Source organism: Urocitellus parryii, chromosome 9, assembly GCF_045843805.1.
Source record: "Urocitellus parryii isolate mUroPar1 chromosome 9, mUroPar1.hap1, whole genome shotgun sequence".
Lineage (NCBI taxonomy): Eukaryota > Metazoa > Chordata > Mammalia > Rodentia > Sciuridae > Urocitellus > Urocitellus parryii.
The window spans coordinates 110,351,456-110,377,266 of record NC_135539.1 but is presented as its reverse complement, the minus strand read 5'-3'; the positions used below and the strand labels follow the sequence as shown (position 1 = coordinate 110,377,266).

At 48.0% G+C, this 25,811-nt stretch overlaps 1 protein-coding gene across 1 annotated transcript in view; it reads right to left on the bottom strand.

Moving 5' to 3' along the window:
• Plxna2 (plexin A2) overlaps positions 1-25,811 on the bottom strand; it is a 203,092-nt gene that overhangs the window by 21,020 nt on the left and 156,261 nt on the right. The window contains exons 13-17 of the mRNA XM_026387404.2: positions 12,216-12,367; positions 6,411-6,528; positions 4,408-4,544; positions 3,358-3,525; positions 3,116-3,209 (exon numbers count right to left, since the gene is read on the bottom strand). Of these exons, the coding sequence (XP_026243189.1) occupies positions 3,116-3,209; positions 3,358-3,525; positions 4,408-4,544; positions 6,411-6,528; positions 12,216-12,367 (669 nt within the window). The remainder of the gene's footprint in view (positions 1-3,115; positions 3,210-3,357; positions 3,526-4,407; positions 4,545-6,410; positions 6,529-12,215; positions 12,368-25,811) is intronic.

Genomic DNA, 25,811 nt, shown 5'->3' with positions numbered 1-25,811 from the left:
CCCTGGGCACAGCTCAGTTTCAGCTCTGGGAGCCAGGAGGTCCCAGGAATAGCCAAGGGCACCTCTGAGAACTCTGACCGTTCAAGTACATACTGTCCTGGCAGGGCCCCACACGTGTTGGGTAGCTGGCCAACACACACACACACACACACACACACACACACACACCCCACACACACGGACTTCATGTTCAGAAATAAGACTTGTGTGTGAAATTGCAAAAGAGCTGACACTTGCATAGAGATTTTATCTAGAGATTATGTCAGAGCGTCAAGTCCAAGTCTTAACCCTCCCTTTCTAGAGGGAGCTCCACAGTCTAAACCAAACGGCTTGCTGTGGCCTTCTCACTGTAGTAGCGGTCGGTACCCACTCCTGCCCTCTTCATTGCACGCTTCTGCAGCTCCCTTTGAACTTGATGCACTTTTCATATTGCAGCTGGGGACACTGAGGCACAGGAAAGCAAGGGCTGTGGTCAAATAGGTAGAGTGGAGCCAAGGACTGGAAACCCTGGCTCAGGAGGGAAGCCACCAGCTTCACTCAGAGTGTCTCTCCATCCTCTGTCCCCACCGGCCTCCCTGCTTCTCCCGGTTTCCCTGTGAATAAGCAAATCAGTCCCAAACAAGAGGCCTCTGTGTTTCCTGCTCTGTGCTGCATCCGCATTTTGTCTGCCAAACATTCCTTTGGGCTCTGCAGCTTTGCCCTGGCCCTCCTCGCCATCCACTCGGGTTGCTTCAAAACCCAAAGGGCCAGAGAGATGGCTCCGGGTGAGCTGAGATGGGACCCGAAAGGGGTGATGACAAGGAGGCGGGGCGGGCAAAGTGCTTCCTTCTCTCTGTCCTGCAAGCAGAGGATCAGGAAGAGGTCTGAGCTTCCCACTGTGCGGCCAGTCTTGAGGGACACTGTGTTCCCACAGGCCTTTCCTGCGGGCCTCTGGACTCCAGGCAGGGAGGCCCAGGGCCCCCAGCTCTCCAGAGGTAGAACTAAATCTTAGTTCCTTGAAACCCTGAGATCCATGGTGTGGGGGGCTGGGGAAAGTGCTGGGGAGATTCCTGCCAGGGCTGCCAATGAGTCTTTATGAGGCGCAGGGACCCGAGGCTCAAGCCCCATCAGTCTTCCCTCCCATTGGCTTCCCTGGGATGAAGACTGTGGGCTTCGGGGGTCCCTCTTGTCAGTCATGTACTCACTCTAGAAAATTCTCTGTGTATGGTGGTCATTATGTCTTTGGTTTTCTGTATACTGGAGCTTGGCATCTAGGACTCAGCTCTTTGGAGACAGCTGCCAATTCCTAGAGATGGCAAAGGACTTGCCGGCCAGGGACATGCCTTTCAGATGCAAACCAATCAACCCAGCCCCACTTTCTAACCATCTCCTTTTACACCGAGAGTCACTGTCCACATTCCCTAATCACCCCAGGGCTCAGTACCAATCGACCAGGGAGGACCGTCCCTATGCACAGAGCCACTGAAATGACTCCAACCAGCTGATCTGAAACCCTTGGCCCTGCATGCGTATCCCTTCCTGCCGAGACCTCAGCAGAGACTCTAGCTGCCGTTTCTCCTTTCCCTCTGCCTCCTGATAGAGCTGGGGTTTCCCCACGTGGCCCCCATGGCATGGCTCCCTTCTTTTGGAACTTGGCTCTGTGTGAAGGACAAACTGCACTCTGGCCTTGCTGGGTCTGAATAATAATAAACTCTATTTTAAAACATGTGTTTAATTTTCTCAGGGAGATGGCTTGTCCATCAAGGCTGTCTGGGACTGTTCCGGGTCCTACGTCTCACCTCCTCCCGGAGACCCTGGGAATGGGGGTGATCTGTGAGCTTCTGGGAACACTTAGATTCCTACAGAAGCCAAATGGGGGTACAGGCTCTTTCCCCATGGCTCCAGCCTACACCCGGGGGAAGAGGCCTATGCTCACCTAACTGGAAGTGTGTGGCTAACTGTGGTGGGTTCTGAAGTGTGCTCCCATGTCTCTGGCATAATGGGAATACCTGGCTCACCAGCATTGCTGTGGTCTAGTTATGAACAGTCCAGATGTTTGGGATCTAGTGTGGTCCTGCCACCAGTCACCTTTAGGGTTGCAGCAAGTCATTGATCCATCTGGCCTTAGTTTCCTCAGTCAGCTATGCAAGGACGGGGCTGGACCAGATGATCCCTGAGAACCTTTCGGGTCCAGTGTTCTAGCACTCCATCATTTAGTGTATTTTCACGGTCTCTAAGCATGCTGGGAATGGGTCGGGGATAAGAGAAGAGATGACACCATCTTTGGCATCTCCATCTTAGCCTCTCCAGTATTCTGAAGGTCAGAGCAGTAATCACAGAACTGCCTATGAGAATCAACGGCCTTGACCGCATCTTCTGGGCTATAATGGTGAATATGATAATATTTCAGAACATACTGGCTTTAAGAGTGAAATGGAGCCACTAGAGCAAACTGAAAACTTTATGATAACTTATCAGACATTCTGTTCTCATCAGAATAAGAGAACTTTAAACTCACAAAAACCCACCCTGGTGGTGGGGGGGGGGAATAAAATTATGTGGCCCTGGGCAAAGGAATAAAGTAAAATGTTCAACCTGATCATCCCAGCAATTAGGTTCTGGGCAAGGTCAGAATTATTTGTCCGAAGCGACTAATATTTATCAAGCGCCAACCAAGCATTGGCCAAGGGCTGCCATATTACAAATCTTCGAAGCGAGTCTTAGCACCGCCATGTACCACATGGATCAGAAAGAGTAAGTGACTTGATCATGGTTGTATAGCTAACAGATGGCAGAGTCCTGCTTCCAATCCAGAAATGTCTGCACGCAGAGCCAGAATCTCTCCCCCAGCCACCCAGCGTTTCTCAATGAACCTTGAAGGGAACGTGCCATAAAACAGGAATCCTTTTATGCTCTGTCAGAAGCTCTGAAACCATACACTCAATACATCACCTCTGACAAGAAATAATCTGTAATTATAAAAATGATTTTAAAGCTCTGGTATTTGGGATCCTGATTCCAGGCCCAGAGTCTTGAGCCGATTCCCCTCTCCAGTATCTAGGTGTCTCTATGCCTGACCCAGAGTTCATAGGGAACTGTGATAACTGAGGACTGGGGTGGACCAATGGCTACTCACATTGACAGATTCTTTGCCATTAAACTTGACCCGGATTCTTGGTTCCTGAATGACATCGAGGTTGAAGCCTGTGATGGTCAGGGGTGTGTGGCCGCTGAGGACAAGCAGAGGCTAGTTTAGGCAAGAGATCCCTCAAACCTGGAATGGTGAACCTCAACCACTGGGATCCCTCCCGTGAACCACCCTTGGGCCACAGAGGTCATGCCACTTGGCAGCCAGGTACATTCCACCATTAGCCTCACCTGGCAATGCTCCACTCTGGCTCAATGCGCTGGACTCGAGGGTCATCTATGTACTCAAACTGCAGGCTGTTATCCACCCGGGCCCTGTCAACACTCACGGAAACCGGGACTGGGCCCAGTCCATTGGCTGATGGGGGTGAGACACACACGATCTCATTCATGGACCTCCTGATGGGAAGAAAACATGATGTTTGAGAAGAAAGGCATGGGGACTAGGGAGTGCCCTTTGGCTTGAAAAGATACTTCCCTTGGTCAAAGGTGTGGCCCAGAAAATTTCTGCTATTCCTTTATGCTCTATGCTATGGCTCACACCCCTCACCTGTGCCCTCTTTTTACCTGAGACCCAACCCTAGAAGGGTCAGGGAAGGAACACATTGGAAAAGTAGATTAGAGAATGTGGAGCAGGGGTTAGGTTCCATGGGATTTGGGTGAACTCCTTCTTATCTGGATTTTTCTAGACTATAGACAGTCTGGTCAGGCTGTCAATAAATATTCATTGAATACTTACTATGCATAGTGATTACCACACAATGCTTGCTTTTGTAGAATTTATAGTTTATTATTAGGCAATACTGGGCACACTGAGTTCTCAGGCATGGAGTCTTTCAGAATTCTTTCAGGAGTCTCTGCATCCCCAGGGCTCATAGGAGTGGCTGATAATAATAAGTGTTCATTTTTTTTTTAAATGCAGGGGATTCCTGGAGCATCAGTATCTGTGCTTAAAAAGCAGACCATGCAGCCTCCATGATTCTCAAGCCACTATAGTGGGGACTCAATGAATGCCCAATCCTCATGGTGACTAGGAGAGCTCCTAGGAACCTTCTCATGGCCCTCACTTCCAATGACTTTTCAAAGTAACCAGTCCCTGTGATGCATGGGACATAAACTGACAAGTCGGTTGTATGTCTCACAATGGCTGGAACAGTTTGGGCCCAGGAAGTAGCAAATAACACAGAGGCAATGGGGCAGGCCTATGCACGAACATTCAGAGGTGCGTGTGGGCACGAGATCCAGAGGTGGTCTTCTAGCCAGGTTTCAAGTTCATCTCACCCGTAGAACTCGCAGGTCTGGTTGCCCAGGTATACGGCCACGTGGCTCCCAGCACCAAGGTAATGGCCTGTGATGGTTACCATGGTGCCTCCAGACTCTGGCCCTCGGATGGGGTTGAGTGACAGCACGGAAGGGTTCTTTGGGAAGAAGCAGAGAAATACTTGCAGCTTAGGTCCAGGGTTAGAATTAAAGTTAGAAGAAGGGACTATCTTCCTGTTAGGAGTGGAGGTACTTTTCTTGGGCTTTGCAGTCCCAAATGCTCTCTCAGGAGCTGAAACCCTTTCTAAGAGTCTCTGGGCATGTCCAGGGAAGGCAGAAGGCCACGTATTGGAATTAATTAACTCCCTGGGGAGTCTTATGCTCATAACATTGAAGGGAAAGCAGAGGTGACACTGACTAATCTATCAATTAGTTTACAAATTGAGAACAATTTGAAAATGCTTCTCTATCTAGAGCCTGTCCTGATTTTTTTGGCACAAAATCGATAAGGCTGAATAAAGCATCCTTGCCTAAGTTGGGCAGCCAAGAGCCTACAGCTCTCCACAAATGGTCTGTATACTTGGCCTTTTATCCCTCCCTAAGCACATTAGGATTCCCAGTGCTGACAGCCATCAGTAAATGTCAGATATGACTTCTCCCGCCCTCCCCAAGAGGGTGGCATGCTGCTGGCTGCGACTTTCTAGAAAACTCACTGAGTTATAAGAGTAAGCCTAATACGTAAAAGGCATGTCTAGGCTACATCATGTCTGGCCTACATCAGAGAGGAATTACTTCAGCGTAGAGGGAAATGGAGGGAAAAGTACATTTAAATGAACGACTACACAGGTAAAAACTCTAGTCTGTATTAGCCACTCACTCACTGGCTGTGGGCCCTGAGGTACGTTTCGGGATCATTCTGGACATCTGTTTGCTCCCTTGTCAAGGGAGGAAGGGGCACTGGGTTGTTCCCAAAGCCCCACCCAGCTCTCCCATGGACGGTTCTCTCCTCATCTCACTCTTCTCTGTCTGCCTCTCATCCGCAGTAGGCCCAAGATTGGCCGTGGTACTCTCCATTCTGAGAGGAAAGTACGAGAAAAAGGTAGAAATGCCCAGATGAGAAGACAAAGGCCCAGAGAACCTAAAATCAGCAGTAAAATGTTTGAGAGAGAAGAGAATTTCACGGCCTAATGATTTCTCAAAACACTTAGCAAGGTTGGTTTGACCCCATCTGCTAGTGTTAAAACTTTTAATGAAGCATTCAAAGTGGCCATGTAAGTAGTGTTAGAAAAGGGACTTCGGGACCCCAGAAACAAGTTATTGATTCAGTACGAATTTAGCCCTGGCAAGCGCGGGGTCTCGGAAGCAAGTTATTGATTCTGTGTGACGTTAGCGCCAGCCTAACAGAAAGCCTTTGTGATCCTACTACCTGTTGGCTGAGTACAAAGAGGCGTTTTCAGGCATGAGTGTGTGTAACTGTGTGTGTGTGTGTGTGTGTGTGTGTGTGTGTGTGTGTGTGTGACCATACTGACACTCAGAACCATGCCCTCCTAGACCCACCTCTCCTGGCCCTGTGCACAAAGGCATATCCCCTCGAGATCTCACTCAAGTATCATTGACAGAAAACAAAACCTGAGGATAAATAGGGACCCATTGAATTAGGTCCCTCAGGCCATGTGTCCTCATGAGGCTGGAATTAGTCCAAGATATCACACTGAAGGGACAAAGGGCAGCCCCCAACCCTCCACATCTAGGATCCACTTTCTAAGAAAGTTCCATTTGGCCTTATTTAGAACTCTGACCTGTGGCCCCCGCTAGGACTTCAGCGCCTCCACAGCTTTGTTAACCACACGTCCATCCACCCCAGCAAGACAGGCCAGAAGTCCTCTTTTTCTGGTCTTCTCTAGAGTTTGGGAGAAGCTTGGGAGGGGAGGGGCATGTGGAGCCTTCTTGGGAGAAGTTGGGAACAGGTGTGTGTGTGTGCCCTTGCTGGGTACCCGCAGCCCAGCCCTCGACCCAGCACTCACCACAAAGGTGTACTGTTGATGAGACTTGGTCATGAACTCTGGCTTGCACTCGCCAATGCACAGGCGCACTGGCCCAGAGGCGGTTCCCACAAGGGCATGGCCCATCTCACAGACAATCCTGAGGAGAGAGCAAACCTTCCAGTGAGCAAACCCTGGCAGCTTGCCTTCCCGGTCATAGTGAATGACTCGTCACAGTCTTTCAGGAGTGCTGAACCAAAAACCTAGCTGGGTCACCCATCTAGATGTGTGACCTGGGATACAGGGCTTTCCCTCTCTGGGCTTTATTCTCATTTGGACTGAGGGGGGTTGGATTCGATTTCTCTAAAGCCCTATGTACCTTTGATATACTATATTGCTGAATTCTATGACCAAGCCTGTGTTCCCCAGTGCCTAGCACGGTGCCTAGCCTTGGGTACATTCCCCGTATTGGAGGAATAGACTGAATGTCCAACAGAAAGATCTAGTGGCAGCAATTTAATTGGTATCCTCTGCTATGTGACAAGCCAACAGGACCACTCTCTCTAAAAGAGCAGGTGAGGCCTATCTGCCAAACTGATTCAATTGTGGTCTATTTCCTGCAGTGAGTTTTTAAAAGGGGGATAGATAATCTGGTGAGATACAGGGAGAGCAGAGCTCTAAACAGGAGCTCCCAGGAAAACGGGAGGGGTGCAGATCTGTGGCGGCAGGAGAAGGGGTGGGAGGCGGATGAGTTCATTAGGCCAGCAGTAGACACTAGACTCCCACTTAATCAAGGTCTGAGCACACTAAGCTGGTGGGCAAGAGTGACTTGGCCCTGGGCTGGAAGTCCTGTCTCACACTAACAGGAGAGCTCGCGGGGAGAGGTGTGTGGCGCTCTCTCTTAAGCAGCCCAGATCGATACCCCCAGCGAGACTTCCCTGGCGCCTATGATAAGTGACACAGTCACATTTAGACAACTGGATGCTTTAGCTGCAGCAGCCTTTTAGCAAGGGGCGGGGGTCAGCTGGAGGAAGGGGAGGGCCTGAAGAAATCAGGGCCTGGGGTACCTCTCACCTGGACCTGGGTTGGATGGGAGAGGGTCCCTCTGGGCTCAGCAAAAATTAGGCTGGAAATGGAGGGAAGGAAAAATCTTCCTTGTCTCCCACACCATTTAAGAGTTCTGAGCAGCCTGGTGTCTCTGGTAGGTTTGCTTAGTGGGGAGTCGGAAAAACAGGCCCCCTCTCTGCTAATCCCCAGCATTATCCTGGCACGGTGGGGAAGATCCATGTTTAACTGAGTGATGCTTATCTCAACAGCTTCTCTAGGAAGGAAGGTAACTAAACAGAGATTTCATTTCGATGTAATAAAACTTGCATTAAACAAATACACTGCATGCTTACACACACGGCATGCCGCTGGTCTCCATCTCCTTCATAACTGTTAATCCTAAATAAGTACTTTCACTCCTGGCGAATATTTACTTAACATGCAATAACTGTCTTATTACGTTTAGCATATTAGATGCAACAAGAAAGTACTGAACGTGCATGGAAGAATAGTCTCCCTTCCCTTTCTCTGTGAATAAATAAATTAATGATGAGCCTGAATAAACAGGATGGTGATGATCAATTAGTATTTGACACGTAACTGTCTCCCTAAAGCTCATTAGTGGAGCATTTGAGAAGCTTAATTTAACGTACAATGTGCGGTTCCTTTCCTACTGCTACCTGCGGTGGAGTAGCAACTCCTCCATCTTGTTTCGTGGGCGCTGGCACCTGCTCCGGCTGGTCCCTGCTACCCTATAATCCATGCCCTGCACCCTCAATGAGCTGCAGAGGAGAGTCCACTATTTATGGAGGTGATGGGGGCAGGGAGCGAAGAGGAGGCAGATAAGCCCCCTCCCCACTGCTAATCAGGGCTCACTTATTCCTGACTCCTTTGCCCTTGGACGCTGCAGGAGTGATCCTTGAGAAGAATAAGGGGAAGAAATCATCACTGGCTTGAAAATGGGGAAAAAGGAAACAGGAGAACACGTGAGAGGTCACGGGCAACACTGAAACTTCCTGGGCCTGTCCAGGAAAGGAGAAGTGCTCCTGTGGCCCTGTGCCGCTGTCCCTGTAGGAGGCTGACATTGGGCTAGGGCCTCTGTGCACTGTATTTTCCCAGGATATTTTCATGGGTTCATCATGTATTGTCAAGAACCTGGGAGAAGAGCAACAGATGGAATGGAAGCTCCCTGATCCGTGCAATGCTAAGCACTTGCAGTTGGCTCTGAATGTCTCTGCATGTGGCGTGTGAGGAAGGGGCTTGGAGCTGAGCTACAGTGAGCACCCAGAGCTAGTCCAGGATGTTCTCCTGGACATTGCAGCTGAGCTCTTTCCTTGCCCAGGAAGTGGGTGGGACAGTGGGTGAGTGGGTGAGCAGGGGGCCATGGGCAAGGATCTGGGTGGTAGGTCTAAGATCTGAACGGGAATGTGAGCAGGATCTCCTGCCGTCCTCCGACTCTGCTGTCGGGAGGGTCTTGGTATCTCCAGTTTACAGACAGTGACACTTGGGCTCAGAGATGCTAAGTGATTTATCTATAGCCACAATTCCAGTAAGTGGCTGATTGATATACAGGTTAGTTGGACTCCAAAGCTCAAGGACTTTTGACCACTCCATTCTATTGACACAGCATTTAATGGGAAGCTTTGGATGTCTTTCAGGGAGGAGCCATGACAGAGTTGAGGTTTTTGACAGAGGGTAGTGGGGAAGACCCAGATGGTCTCCTGAGGCCCTGAGAACTAACCATTTTGCCCCCTTCTTGGCTGTGGACCCACTACAGGCCGTGGTGCATGTGACTTCCTCCTCTAGGCTCTACAAGCTGGGTGCTGTGGTTTGATTTCAGGGGGCTTCCCACCTTCCTGGTCTCCTCCCTGTGTCTCTGGTGGCTCCTGGCCCTATGTATTATCAGGAGGCACCAGTTAGAGATGTCCAGATTTTCTCTTTGTAAAATGAGGAGATAGACCAAACTAGATAGCTTTGACATTTGAAGGTTTGACTCCTGGTTGACAGAGTATTCTGGAGATAAATAAGTGCCACCGAGACGCTTTCTCATGGAGGGTGTTGCAGATTCCAGGAAACAGAGTGCTTCACAACCCAAAGACCATCCAGTTGATTGTAGAGATCATCTATTCTTCATACTTATTTTTCAGATGAGACATTTGAGGATCAGGGAGCAAAGTGACTTACCCAAAGCCACTTAGTTCACAAATAGCTGAGTTATTACACGTTAACCTCCAGTTTCCTGGCACTAACTAGCCTAGTGCCCTAGCTCCCATACCACACCACCTCCCAAAGATTGGTGTGACTGTCACCTGCTCCCTGGGATGGTAGGCACATGTATCTCACATCCATCCATCCAGGTCTGATTCCACAGGTATATAAAGCAGACAAGAGGAAGAGTGGTCTGTGGACCTGAACTTAGTCTGTCCCCGTCCCAGGAGGCACTGAAGAGCGCCCTCAACCTGTGTCCCATTACTCAGAAAATGTCCTGTGACAGAACCATCCGGCTCCTCCTCAGACCTGTGGGGTGCTGATTGCAGGACTAAGCAGGGCCCTTTAACCAACATTAACCTAATTGCTGAGTGATAGATGGCACGGCACAAGCATATGGTGAATCATTACTGTGCCCGCTAATGTTGCCCGTGCCCAGGACTCTGCACTGAGCCCGTTTAGCCAAATTCATCTCTTGCAGACATCTGTAACGATTGTGCCTGCTGCTCACTACCCGGGATGGAGGCTTTAATGATGTTAACAAACTCTGAAACCTCGAGAGTGGTAATGAGTCTGGCACGGCTGGAAACCAGGGCTGCATCCAGCAAGGCACAGGGTGTGCTCACAGCCTCCTGCCTGTCCCATGCCCGAGGATGGCAGTGGTTTTCTAGGATCACCACCAGTCTTGGCAAGGGATCTTGGTGACCATTCACCCACTAAGGCTCCTTTCATATCCTTACTTCCAGTTTCTCTTGACACTTTCTCCCTCATGGCCCTAGGTGAATGCAGTGCGTTGGATTTCATAAACAGAACTCAACTTCTTTACATTTGTAGGGCACATTAGGCCGATGAAGGTCGGAAAGACTGGACAGCTTGCTGAGGTCTCAGGGCTGGTCAGTACAGCAGCTGGGGCTAAAATGCAGTTTAATTCCACATCTCATGAGATTCTGCGGTTCAGCTGCCCAGCAATTTGCACTCCTCAGCTAAAAGTCTGACCCTTCCTACCCTTCCAACAAGTTGGAGTCTGGTCTGTCTCCAGAGGACCCAAGGCAGGTCCTCGAGGCCGGGGTGGATTGGGGGTCAGGATGACTGAGTGCCTAGTGTAGTCTGCCACAAAACTGGCCTCTGTGGAGACTGTCTGGCTATGAGGCTCCTCCCTGGCAGCTCTTACCAACTCTGTCATTTTCCTTGTCACCCTCTTTCATCTCTTTCCTGTAGGCCTAGCCAGCATTTCCGCCAAGTCTCATCCCTTGCAAGGATAATGCTGTCAGTGAAGGATTGGATGCAAGGACTGAAGGGATCAAGTTAGCTCTTTTACTTCCATGTCTGTGGTCAGTAGCCATCACCTAGTTCCCAGAGTCTGGGGATTCACCCCTTCTGCCTCTCACACTTCTTTGGGCCATACTGAATCATGGTCCCTGGGAGTCTCAAAGCCACATGCCGATGAACCATGGAATATTCAGGCCTCTCCTGTCCAGGAGTCTTGCCCACAGTGGCTATGGAAAGGAAGCACCCTAGACCCGGGGACAAAAGACTGGAGCTCGAATTCTGCCTTGTGCGCCTAGTGAACTGGGGATAGTTATTTTACTTCTCTGAGTCTTTCACTCTCTTGCTTTGCAAAATGACAATGACAATAATTTCCTGGTCAGGGCCCTGAACAATTAAAAATGAGATAATGGATGAGAAAATATTATCTTAACTGAAACGTGCAGATGAAAGAAAGATACAGTGGTGAGGTTTTTATGGTTGCTATTGAAGGCTGGTTCCCAGGAGGTCAAAGGGGAGGACCTAAGGCTGCAGAGGAGTGAGGCTAAGGGAGGGGAAACCCCTGCCCCAAAGTCAAGCTCCTGTTATGCTCCAAGTAGTTCATGCAAAGCTGCATCCTCAGTGGAATCCCTTGACCCAACTTCACATGACGAATCAGGCAGAATGATCTGATGGCTCCCTCCCTTCTTCCTGTGGAGGGGTGGCATCCCGCCTTCCATCCTCTCATCCCAGCTTCCTGCCCACCTCCTGCCCACCAACTCACAGCGGCCGCCACTGCCAAATGAACACCCCAAATTGGAACATATGTCACTCCTGGAGCCCCGGTCGCTTGTCCGCCACTACATGCCTATTTTCTAATTTCCAGCTGGCATTTCCCTTAGTGAAATAAATGAATTTGCTCCGGCGGAGGCCCTGCTCGGATTAAGCTGCTGTCAGAGCACCATGCACCAAACAAATTGTTGCCCGCAGCCCACCGTGCAGGATGCATTCCAATAGGGGCTGGCAGGAGGGGCCTGGGGTGACCAAGGAGGAGCCTGAGCTTGTCGGGAAACTGGCTCAGTCATGTCAGCGGGCAGGCATGGACTGAATGAAGGGCAGGATTGGTGCCGAGAGCCTTGATGCCCGAGGAGTCAGGGAACAGGACATCAAGCAAAACTCCACCTTCTGAGGGTGGAGGTGGGTAGGAGTGCCCTGGGAGGGTTTCTGGGACAGGTTGCCTGGCAGAGTGGGTGATGGGAGATGGATTCTGGAAAAGCCCCAAAGAGGAAGAGGAGAGTCTCCACCCTGAAGCATTAATAGGAAACAGGCCAGCTAGGGCCTACTTACTGCTCAGCAATGATGTATTCCCCTGGGAGGGGTGTGCAGGGCACACCAGCCACCTGCACGTGGTGAGCAATCTCGGAGAAGTCCAGGCCCAAGTTCACGCCATGGATGGTCACTCGAGTTCCTCCTTCGGGTGGTCCTGATACTGTCAAGATCTGCAAGAGAGAATTGCCATTAGTCAACATGGTCAGCCACAGGAATGGAGCAATAGCCTTTTTCTCCCTCCCCTAGGCTGGTAGGGGTTGGTATGCTGCTTAAGGACTTTGATAGACACTTGGACTCTGAGTGAACTTTGTATGTCTTCTACACTTTTAAGTTTATCTAGGATTCTGACATCATCTTCTGCTTTGCACTACTTCCTTGGTTAAGACATCCATTCATCCATTTATTAAAAAAAGTAAATCAGAAAGAATTCTGGACTCAAGGCACAAAAGAATTGTTTGAGATGCATCTGTAATGCACGAGTTGTCTGATTGTGATCAAGTCACATAATCTCTTCGAACTTCAATTCTTAGCTGCAAAGAGAGTATTATCATGTCTACCAGCCTTGCAGGGAGCTTGGGAGCCCCCAACACAAGGTGTGCTGGGAGCATTTTATAAACCAGAAGGGTTTTGTGACTGTGACAGTGTTATTATTGCCACTCCTATGTGCTGGATCCTGTGGGGAGTACAATGATGAATACCACTGCAGATTTGCCCTCAAGAAACTTACAGTCGGGAGGATAAGATAACAAAGGCTCATAAATAACACCGATTCAGGGTCTATTGCGATAAGATAGAGAGAAAATGGGGTGGGAGCTCAGTGAGGGATGAGATTAGGTATGGCTGCAGGGGAACCATCAAAGACCTGGAGTGTGATTGCCATTATTCTGGGAAAAAAAAAAATCCTATGACATATGTTAGATGTTAGGACCAAGAAGAAATAACTTTAGGATTTTCCAAATCCTTGCTGTCTTCCTATTAGCAAGGATCATTTATTTATTCATTTCCCAATTCAGTCACCAAATGCTGAATGTCTCATTGTGCTTTGACCCAACAGGAAAAGTAATGGCAGAATCCATTTCTCCCAAAGGGTAAACTTCTGTCTGGGAAGAGATCAGGCTCTTAGAAAAATGCAGTTCTTTTGAGACCCATCAGATCCCAGTGAACAAATTCATGCTTTGTGGTCCAATGAGCCAGGCATGGTGGCATACACCTGTAATCACAGTAGCTCAGGAGACTGAGGCAGGAAGATCACAAGTTCAAAGCCAGCCTCAGCAAAAGCAAGGTGCTAAACGACTCAATGAGACCCTGTCTCTAAATAAAATACAAAATAGGTCTGGGGATGTGGCTCAGTGGTCAAGTGTCCCTGAGTTCCATCCCTGGTACTGCCTCCCCCCAAATTATCATATATTCTGACTCCTCCACTCTTCTCTGGTACAGACAGTTTCCTCAGGGGTCTGAGACTCCTGGGTCTTGGGGGATAGAACCTAGTCAACGAGAAACAGGGAGGGGGCTGCTTCAACTCTGTGGCAGAGCATTGGGAGAGAATTTGCTCTTAGCTCCTGGTTCTTTTTGATCCACTTGAACTGAGCTTCAGCAGCACCTCCATCTCCTCCCCCAGCCACCTGGGTGACATGAACCCACCTACCCAAAGGAACTGACGAAAGTGTGGCAATTGGTTCCTCTCTCCTTCCCCCACTTTTATTTTTAAAAATACATTCTTTTGCTCACTGCAGTTAATTACAACCTTTCAAAAAAAAAAACTGTGAAATGAAATCTTTCTGGAAAGCCTAAAAATATTTTCGTCTTGCAGGTAGCCTGTGGGAGATTACATTGTGGATTCGCAGTGGCACTGGCGGGTTGTACAGGACAGTGTCCTCTTCCTGGCAAGTTAGTGCAGTCTTTCCTTCCAGTATCCAAGGGTTATGGTCAGACACAGGGTTTCTGGTGCTGAACTGCTGTAGGGTCAGTTTATTGGCACAGAAATGCTCAAAGCACAAGTCACCATATATTGTTTAAAGGAAGAAGACTCCCAGCCTCATTTGTAAATTATTAGCAGATATTTTGATCTTGGCATGAAGGTATATGTTATGGAGATGGGTAGTTCCAGCTAATCCTGCTGGATTCCAAACTAGGAGAAACATTATCCCCTGGAGACATTATACTAGGTCCTCAAGGCTTGGAAAGTATCTGGGGAAGATTGGATCTTCATGAGAGTCTTCTTTTCAGTCTACGTCCGATGCTGCCACCACATGAGGTAGGTGACAAGGGAGTTTGAAGGCAGAGGAAGCCTCTAAACAGCTACCCTGCCACGAGGCTTAGAAGGGATGTGGAACTTGCAATTTCTTTGCTTAAAGCAAAACTGGTGTGCAAAAAAATCTAGATTTCCAAAAGTTAGATGAGGTGGTGATTATTTGATTTGCAAGAGGATTCCCAAGGTCTCCATTAGTGATGTCTTCCAAATCTATATGGTTGGCTCTGACCTCTCTCCTGAGCGCCAGTCATATATCCAATCGCTTCTGGACGTCTCTACTTTCATATGTATGTCCCTCAGGCACCTCAAATTTCACCATGTCTAAAAATGAACTCTTAATTTTTCTTCTTCCCAACCCCAACCCAATTATCCTCCCAGATTCTCTTTCAAGGTTAATGGAATTACTGTGTACCCAGCCAGGAATCTTGTAAGCATCTTCAACTGTCCCTTTTCCTCACTTACCACATATACCAAATAAGGTCCCCTGGCCCCACGGGTGACTTTGGAATCTGTGTGTTCCAGAGTAGGTGTTAAGCAGAGCTCCATGGTCTCTCAACCAATCTAACCACAGGGTCTCCATGCTTCTCCTTGTAAATCTCATTTCCTCTTGGTCGCCAGGAAGAAAATATACATACTTGATGAGGTGGCTAAGTGCTTGCTGTAAGAACCCTCCATGGCTCTGACCGCTGCCAAGGCAAAGTCCTTAATTTCCTGGCCTGGCCTTTGTGGGCCTTTGGGTTCTGGCATCCTTCACTTCTTCAGCCACATCTTCCATCCTATAATACGTCCTCCATGTCCTGCCAGATATCAGTAGCCCCTATACATACCATGCACTTATAGTCTTCTGTGTGTTTGCACCTATTGTTTGCATTTCCCCAGCTCTACGATCAGAGAGGATCAAGGTAGAAGTCTGTGCTCAGAGTGCAAAGGAAGAGAGGAAGGTGTCCTACAGAATGTAGCTGCCCACCTAAGGCCTTCCAGGGGGCTGTGAATGAGGCGAAGGGCGATGTCTGTGTGGCAGCCTGGGGTAGCAAGAGCCTGGCATACTGCTATTCTCCGTTTTCCTCAGGATTGAATATCTAGAGCACGGCCAGAAAGGAGAGCTGTGGTGGGTAAGGACTTCTCCAGAAAGGGAGTAAAGAGGACCCTTCAGGACACACAACCTCAGATGGGGCAGCTGCAGGGTTTCCAGCTCCTTTCCACTGTGAGACTCTGCCCTGGGATTTTCTCTTAAAAGTAATATCAGATTGCAGGTCATCCTGGGCTGCATTTCACAAAACTTGGTTCTCTTGGAACCAGGCCTGGCCTTTCTGCATGGGTCTATAATGAGAACAAAAAGGTTGAGTCTCCAGCTATGACTCTCAGAACTCCAGTGAAGGCCTTCCAGATAAGAAAAGATCTGGAGAGCTGCAGGGAAGGGTGAGAGGTGAGGGCAGGAGGGATGGTGGAGTTATGTAGAGTCCCCCATCCACACAGAATAAAATATGGCTGGGATGTCAGGCAGGCCCACGTGTCTTGGTTTCCATTTGCAGATGGCCCCTGTGCTGCTGGCTACTCTAGGGAGGGAAGAGAGACCATGTTCGGGTAGTGTATGCAGCAGGAAGGCTGGGACTTCTGCAGTCAGACAGACCTGAATGTGAATAGCAGCTCTGAAACTTATGAGCTATGTGACCTTGAATCTAATGTCCTCATCTGGAAACAGATGATACTGCTTGCCTCACAGGGGTGGTGTGAGGATTAAGTGAGATAACATTTGGAAATTCCCTGTATGTTGGTTTAGAGAGCAGGTCTTGATGATTGCTAATTTCCTTCTTGTATATCCCTGCACCTCTGCCCCCGAAGACTACAAAAACACTGGATGCTGGAGTTATTGGGGAGCTTAGAGAGGATGAAGATCTTCCTATTGATCTGGAAAGAGAACACATGGTTCAGGGAGCTCATGGCAGAGAGGCTGGGATGACCCAGGGTAATAAGCTCTGCTTACTTCGGATTGGAGAATGTCGGGGAGTTTCCTGCAGCTCAAGCTTGAGCAGGGAGGGGGTGAGGCCGAGGGCAAAGTCTTGGCTTTGCTGGTTCTGAGCCCCACGTGGAAGCTTATTCTGAGCCAGACATTACCCTTTCATGGACAATAAATTTGGAAGGACACTGACCCCATCCAAAATGGTGTTCATTCTTTGCTCCCTTCCTTCTTGCCATTTCTTTTTTCCCCTGGCCATTAACCATTGTGGGGTATGCACAGTATTTCACAATGTAAGCAATGAGTTCTTTCAGGAAAGTGACTCCGACTGAGATACCCCAACCCTCCACACAAATGACTGTGTGTGTGTGTGTGTGTGTGTAGTCAGGAGTAGTAGAGAGAGGGAAAAAGGAGATGAAAGGGAGATCTTTAGTTATTGACTAATTTCAGCCTCATGCTTGTCAACACATACTGTGCTGAGCTCCATGTGGACCTCAGAAGTGAGATCTAGAAGTAGAGGCCTGCGGAGAGAAGAGCCCAGAAGCAGCTGCTGTGTCTGGGTTGGATGAAGGTTGTTGTGGAGACTCTCCCCTAAGTTCTGTGTTTCCCTTCACTATCCACCCTTCAGACTTGGGGGTGGGGCGTGCTCCCCGGACTCTGGCTCAGCCCTCTGATGTACTATGTGTGCTACCTGGAGACTTTAGTGGTCCCCACAGCTACAGGCTATGAAGCCCATGTGCATTTGGTGTGCTAATCCCTCTGCTGGCCAGGCATGCCCACTGACACATGCCTGCTCCTCCTGCCCAGCTCTGCTCAAAAGATGCCTCCATGAGACCTTCCCTCACTCTCTGGCAGAGGCTGCAGCCCCAACTCTGCTCCTACTGACCTTTACGAACACCTCCAAGACAGCCATTGCCACATGGACCATAACCACTCATTGCCTGGAGCCACCTTGGCACAGGGACTGTCTCACTTTTCTTAGCAATCTAATATATAGTGTACTATCTGGCATAGATCATTAGGAAATATTATCATTAGGAAATATTCTGTTATTGGGGTACGCTGGTCTCAATCAGATTTTAGAAGAAACTGCATTCTTTAATGATGCCTGGAAGAGTAGAGGTGCCTAAGTGTTGCTTGTGAGTGGTGAAGTATTTGAACATCGAAATCATTAAGAAGTTTTCCCTGCTTTAATTTAAGCCAACTTCTGGTTTGATTCCTTATCAAATGGAGGACTGAACAGCTGCCTCCTCATTACATATCTTTCAAGTACTGAAGACAGCAATTAAGTCACCCCTGGCCTTTGCTTTTGCAATTCTGTTAGCCTTTCCTCTGAAGATATTATTTTCTAAACCCTTTGATCATTCTGGAAGCTTTTCTCTGGACCTTTGGATTTCCATGCATTCTGAATGTAGTGACCCAAACCAGGCTGGTGGCTTGAGCAAGTGCCTGCTTGATTAATGTGCACTAGGTAAAGGCTGTGAAGATGGTTTCCCTCTGCTTGTCACAAACACCATTAACCAGGCTGGTCCTGGGCAAAACCCAGTGGAGGGTAAACCCTTGGTACCTTTCCTGTGCTTTGTTTTGATTTTCTCCCAAAGGTTTCTCCCTCCATTTAGGCACCTATCTCTCAGTCTTTCTCTCCTCCCTAAAGAAACCTGTATTTGCATTTTAATGGGATTTTAAGTTGCCTTGTTGTCCTACCTTAAGGGGTTTGGCATTTTGGTTGTGGAATAAAAGGTTTGTCTGCTTTTTTCAGGATGCAGAAGGAAAATATAGAGAACACTTTAGGGCTCATTCCAGCATCTCCGAATCCTGTCCTAGAAACAGTTCCAGAACCCTCCTCACATGTAAAGGAGGTCAGTCCACGTCCTGGCCACGTACTTGCTGATTGACTCATGTTAGGCCAGGAGGATTAGGCCAATAGGAGGTGGGAGCAGGTTGGCATGCTTAGGCCGCAGTACATGGGCTGATGATAGAGGACTAACTGGGAGATCCCTGTCTTTAGCAAGGCCCTCTTAAAGCTTCTAGGAACTCCTGGTTTGGGGAGCCACTTCTCCACCTGCTCAGACCCCTACCTTAACAGCAGCATAGCCCAACTGAGCCCTGGCTAGTGCCGGTGGGGGTACCCCAGCCAAATCTGCATTCCAGCCAGACTCTGTCATGTTTGTTTTCCTCCGTGGGTGCTGTGACCTGGAAAGCAGCCGCCGTGATGCTGCAGCCGCCCTCGTTCTTGCAGCCACTAATTGAACAGTTCGGCGGGAACTGTGCCACAAAGCCGCCCAAGGGCGAGAGCAGATGCAGCCGATTAATTACAGCTGGGGAGATCCGAAGGGCTGCACCAGGGAGCAGGGCAGGAGGCCCTGGAAGCCCAGGGGCTTGGCAGCCTGATGAGAGAGTGCGAGACTCACTGCACAGGGATGGCCATTCCTGGGTTCAGACTCCGGTGGAGACTCAGGCAGAGCCTTAGAGGGGCAGAGTTGGGGCCTCCTTCAGAGAAGGGCGTTGAAGGGTCAGAGGAACTTGGTGGGAGCTTCACAAAGCTCAGCTCCATCCTAGAGACCCTGTCTTCCTCGAGTTAGGTCTCCAGACCCACAGTGATGGTGGGAGAGAAGACGGACATTGACTCCAGTTTACTGAAGAGTTTTCTGATAATGATGCCTGCCATTTATTTTTCCACTTATTAAATATTCATAATGAGTCAGGAATTGGACCGGGGGCTTTATCTATTGTATCCCACTTAGAGCTCAAAACAAGTGATGAGAGTAGGACTAATATCATCCGCATTTTACAGATGGGGAACAGGGTCCCAGGGAGGCTTGGGCTGCACCCTGGATGGCAGACACAGCTGGGTCTTTCTAACCTGTGCTTTTAGCCTCCATAGAACTCTGCCTGAGCTGACCATCCTCCTACTCTGGGGAGGGTCCACGCCACCAGCCATGAGCACTCATGCCCCAGTCTGCTTATCATTTCCCCCTGCTCAGCTTCTGACCCCTTTCCCTTGGCTAAGGCCAGAGCTCATGCTTTCAGAGGAGCCTTGGACTTGGCTTTACTCCTGCCACCTCTCTGAGCTTCTGTATCCATCTCCCTTCTCTCTGCCCCTCCCCTCAGTGAATGTCCACACTTGCCTCTTGGCCTTGCCCCCCTATTGTCTCTCCCTGTCCAAGCTCCCCAGATGAGGCTGGCCATGGGGATTTTTGGTTTTCTTCTTATCTCTGAAGTGGGCCTGGGCAAGATCATAGTGCCCTGGTTACAAGGTTAGTAACCAGGTCAAATACGGGGATTCAGAGTCAAGGAGCTGAGGAGTCAATCCTAGCCATGCAATTTTAAGAAACTTATCACCCCTCAGAGCACCTCAGTTTCATCATCTGTAAAATGGGGCTAATGATAAGAACTTCTACCCCATGAAATTGTGAGATCTGAACAAGATGACATGTGAGGTACTAGAAAGAGGTTAGCTTTCCATGAATATTAGCTACTGTTTTTCTCATGACCAAGAAATGGAGGAAGAGAGCAAGGTACGGTGGTATAGCCTGTAATCCCAGTGGCTCATAAGGCTGAGGCATGAGGATCATAAGTTCAAGGTCTGCCTCTACAACTTAGTGAGACCCTAAGCAACTTAGAAGGATCCTGTCTCAAAATTAAAAAATAGAAAAAATAAAAGGGATGGGGATGTGGCTCAGTGGTTCAGTTTTCCTGGTTTCAATCCCTGGTACCAAAAATAAAGAAAAAAAGAAAGAAAGAAAGAAATCCGATCAGAAACCAGGCTAGCTGAGATCTAGAGGAAAAGTGGCTGAGATCTGAAGAGTGTCCCATGCAGGTGGAGCCTTTGGGCATTGCTGTTGGTGGGGACTCAGGGCTGGTGCAGACAGCAGGGCTTGCCATGTTGGCTGCCTCTGTGGCCTGAGCATCCTTCCCCATTGTCTCTGCAGGTTGTCATACTATGGGGGTTTTTAGAGGAGACAGGAGAGACTGATATCAGAGACTCCAGGTGGTTGTGGTTGGGGGGAGGTGTGTGTCCAGGAAAGACACTCCAGGATGACCTCAGCCCCAACGGCATCTCCAATTCCAGAATGACCTTGGTCTCCTGTCCATGTCCCTAGCTGATGTGAACCCTCTGCATTAGATGCCCCTGTGTCTAGGGTAGGGTTTCAGGAGCAGCCAGAGAGGAAACATCCTGGTGTGTAGCTTGCTCATCTTCTCTTTCCTTATCTACTTACTCCCTTCCTGTCACTTAGTGTTTTCCTGACTTCAGAGGGTGCTGATGTCAACTGCATGTTTGCAAATTTCCATCCTATCCTGGCTCCCAGAGACACCTGGATATTGCATTCCAAGGCAGCAAATGGTCCCATTCTCTTCCAACTTGTGACGTGTGTGTGTGTGTGTGTGTGTGTGTGTGCGCACTCTTCACAGCAGGCTAGGGCTCAGCTGACGAGCTCTGCAGGAATCTATGGCACTGGCAGCACCAGCTCTCCTGCTTGGCGTGAATCCTTGCTGGCTCTGTCTTAGCTGATAGTACATTCAAAACCTAATTGTTATCTCAGCAGAGTAACTCCATTATTCATCCTGACACCATCCCCCGTTAGCTGTTTGTTGCAGTGATGTTATATTAATGAGGCCTGCAAATAAATGAACAGGAGATCAGAGTGCTGGCTTGTTTCTCAGGAAAACTGACTGACTTTATTTTTTTGTTGTTGTTGAGAACTTTGCAGCGCGTGACTCTGGCCCTGGGCAGGTGGCTTTTGACTTTTCCTGCAGAGATCTGGTGCAGGCTTGCGGATAAATACTTGTAAATGTCCCAGCTTCCTGAATAGTTTCACAAATGCATTTGCATGGGAGACAATCTGGGAACAAACAATGTCCTTTAAATTATTTGGGCCACATGGAGAGCAGGAGGCAGCAGGTGTAAAGGATCATCTCGAACTATTATTGCATCAAAAATCGTTTCTGCTTGGTTTTGGAGGGCAGTGTATATTGTTTTCTACAATCGATTCTCTTTCCCAGATAAATGTACCTAAGATAATGTTAGAGAATTTATATTCCCTAAGCATGGATCAGTGAGGTTGGGGAAGTTACAGAAGTTGAAAAATTGATAAAGTAAAATTTACACAGTGGTCAATGGAGAAGCACTGTAAAACCCTACACCCCTCCTGCCTGGCACTAGTGCATTCTTACTGGACCAACATGGCAGGTGGCTACAGGAGCATTCTAAGGTTGATAAGGTCCTGGCCACTCCCTGAGGCCCCAATTAGGGGATTAATCCCTGTCTCTGTCCCACTGTGCCTTTACTCCACCTGATGCTCTAGCCTGCAGGTGTGCACCACCTGGGTCCTCTCCACTGGGCTGTCCTGTCTCTTTGGGTGGCAGTATTTGAGAGGTCAGACCCCAGACCAGGTACTCCAGCCTTCACTCTAACCATCGTTGCCTTGGTAGGCAAAGACCAAAACCAATAGCATCAAGCTTGGAGGATTTACACAGCACCTGGGGTAGGCATTAAAGCAATGCCAATGCCCGACAGGCAAAATGTGATTCCCCTAAGCTCAAATGCAGCCCCCAATTCCCTCATTGCTTTCCTCCACTCACAGGAGTAAGTATCAACCTTAGAAAGTCAGGCAAAGTTGACCTTAAGGCTCAATACAAAGGGGTCAATGTCCCCACTTTACCTGGCATCTCTTGGTATCTTCCTGGAGGATTCTGATACTGGATACAGACATTTTTGGTATATCTGGGGTAGGGTCATATGGGGGATACAGGTCCATCTCTGTGACCGAAAGGGGTGGCATGGTGTTGTGTGTTGTGGGGGAGGGGATGGAGGAGTCTGCCTTCTTCAGTCAGAAGTCCCTGGTTTTCATCCCTGTTCTGCCACTAACCAGATGTGTGTCTTTGGGCAAATTATTTACTTCCCCAAGCACTGTTTTCCCCACTCTTAAGATAATTATAGTCATCTTGTTGGATTTTTTTTTTTTTTTGAGTAAGCAAACTGCACCAAGCTTGGCACATGGCAGAATACTGTTAAAGAAACGCTAATATCATTTTCTTTCCACACTGGAGAATGAACCCAGGGACACTCTACATTCAGTTACATCCCAAGACCTTTTTTCAATTTTTTTTTTTTCTTTTGAGACAGGGTCTCACTAAATTGCCAAGACTGGCCTTGAACTTGCAATTTTCCTGCCTCAGCCTCCCAAATTGCTGGGATTACAGGTATGTGCCACTTCATTGACTTAAAAAACTGTTTTAATTAGGAGTGCTAAAATTAGGCATTGGCTAGCCTGTTCGTGTCCCTGGTCTAGGGAGGTGTCCTCATTAGCTATAGAGACCTATGTCCCTACTGCAGTCCTCTATCTGTACGGGAGACATCTGCCAAGGGTGTAGATTAAAAGTTTCTATCCTAGGCTCTTTAGAGCAAGCAATGTGGCTTGCAAAGCCTCTTCTAGGTGACCAATATTCAAGGACGGGTTGGGGCTACACAGGACAGGCTGCATCCCTCTGTGCTCAACCCAGGACTACTCGACCACATTGCAACCTCCAACCCCAGTTCCTATATGATTGTTTTTGGCATTTGCTGACCAATGCAATGATGCCTACAATGAAGGTCTGACCTCTCAAGCATCTCCACCTTTGAGAGATTCTGGAGGAGGGAACCCAGGTGGTGCACAAGTATGGCATATAGTAGCCACTAAATAAATATTCATTTATGACTGAATTAATTTCTTTGGAACTGTGGCATTGCCTCTCTTTTCTCATAATTCTTACTCTTATGGATTGAATTCTGTCATTCTCTCCAATTCATATGTTGAAGCCCTAACTCCCAGGACCTCAAAATGTGACCTTATTTGGAGACAGAGTCTTTATAGAGGTAATCATGTTAAGACAGGTTCATTAGTGTGGGCCTTAATCCAATCTAATTGGTTTTTTAGGAGACAGGTGCATGTCCGTGGAGAATGTCATATGAACATTGAGACATTTGATGCTGCCGTAAGCCAAAGAAGGCCAAAGATTGCCATCAAAGCCCTAGAAGCCAGGAGAAGCCTGGGACAGATACTCCCTCAGAGCTCTCAGAGGGAACCAGCCCTGTCCATTCCTTGATCTTGACTCCTAATTTACAGATCTCTGAGAAGCTATATTTCTGTGGTTGAAGACAACTTGTATATAGTATTTTTTATAGTCATCCAAGGAAACCGGTCCTCAGTAGAGACCAGAGTGGAGACCTATATGAAATTATCTCTGAAGCCCCTTTACCTTCCCTAAGTTTGTATCCCCCAGATCATATTCAGTCTCCTTTTCCTTTTTGCTGAATCCTGCCCATTCCTGGCTTCTTGGGCAATGATTTCTCTGGGTCTCCTTTCCAGTGGATGGCTCATAATATTCTCCTTTGAGGTCCCAGCAGGTCCTGAGGCCCCGGCTGGGGAGAAGAGAAATGTGGTGGGCCAGGCATCTCATGGGCTTTCCAGTCCTCTGCACATTTCCTGTTCCTGGAGTTGAACAGGTGACACATGCACAGATGCCCGGATGACAGCTGGAAATGGGAGCAGCCTGGGATGCCTCCCACAGGGGACAGCGTCATTATCACACCATGAGCCAGCTGAGAAGGAGCAGACGGTGAGTCCTGAGGGGGTCCTAACCTGAGCTTTATGCAAACTGGGAAATTCAATAGGTTGTACGACTTGTACTACATGAAGCTGCCATAAAGGATGGGTCTCTAGGGGTGGGCTTGGTTGCCATGGAGACAACAGGGTAAGGAGGGGTTAAGGAAGAACACAGCTGTTCATCTAACTGTGCATGAGCCCACTCCTTTTCCTAAAGTAGATCTTCTTCGAGGTCATCTCACTTATTTCTCTGCTGTCATCAGGCAGGATGGCAGCCATTTCAGGCCCCATTTTATTGCCAGGATTGGAAATCCTGCCACCCCCTGTAGCCATCACAGGCTGCTATGGAATCCTTCTCTTTTTACCCTTCTGGGAGGATCTTTCTAGCAAGTGGCTTATGTTTACTGCACAGAAAGTGCTTGCACTGAGGAGGGTACCCATTCTGCAGATAGGGGCTAGTGACAAGGAGCTATGTGTGAAACAGTATGAAGCTCATTGAATCTGATCATTGGCAGGTTTAAGAAAAAGATCTATGCCAGTGTGAGGGGATTAGCCAAGAGAGCTGAAGAAAAGAAAATGCATTGATTCCTCTTCAAGGTTACTTTTAACTAATGATTCATTTTTGCCAAAAATGCCATAGAAATGAGGCCTTGCCTTTATTGGGGGTATTCTATTGGGGGGCATATGAAATTGATTTTCTGCATCATGGGTAATGGAAACTTTGATCTCTTGCTCACCATGGGGTCTACCTGATTTCCTCATCATGAGGCTACTATTGTTCTGGTTGTAATTAATAAGCATCTTATGGGAGGATAGAGAGGATAGATTAAGACCATACAGATATCCTGTTTCTCTTCGGACTTTCATCCACTAATTTTAGCATCCATTGCCCATTCTTGCCTGAAGCAATTATTACTGTGAACTTTGCAAATGATGACTTTTTTTTTTTTGGTACCAGGGATTGAACCCAGGGTTGCTTAACTACTGAGCCACATCCAAGTCCTTTTGATTTTTTTATTTTGAGATAGGGTCTTTCTAAGTTGCTTAGGGCCCTCCCTGAGTTGCTGAGGCTGGCTTTGAATTTGTGATCTCCTGCCTTAGCCTCCCTAGCAGCTGGAAACATATGTGCACACCACCACACCCTGCTGCAAATGATGATTTTTTTTATTTCCATGTTTTTTCCATATTTATTAGTTGAGCTTAAAGAAGGGCACCCCTCTTACCATTTGTTTGTCAAATGTCAGTAAAGACCATGAATCCTTATTTTATTCTGTTGGTAAAGACCATGATTATCATTATTTCCCTGCTCAAATTGCTCCAAATTTGACCACTGAGATCCCCCACTTCAAGTTGGCTTTGAGGTCCTTTTAATATGCACCCTATTTTTTTCAGTACTTCTTGCCAAGAATAAAAGTAATAACCTGAATTTAATCATGATGAAGCATCAATCATATCCAAATCAAAGGACATTCTACAAAATAACCAGCCTGGATTCTTCAAGGACATGAAGGACAAAGAAAGACTTCAGATCAAATGACTAAGGAGACATGACAATGGGATGTCACACAGGCTCCGGGATTAGATCCCAGCTTAAATTCTGGCCCAGAAAAGAGAGATTATTGGAACAATTGACAAAGTGTTAATAAAGCATGCATATGAAGTGGTCTTATTGAACTAATGTTAATTTTATGATTTTGATAATTGTACTATGGTTATGTAAGATGTTAACTTGAAAAATCTGGATGAAGGGAATATGGAAGTTCTTTGTACTATTTTTATATCTTTTTATAAATTTAAAATTATTTCAAAAATAGAAA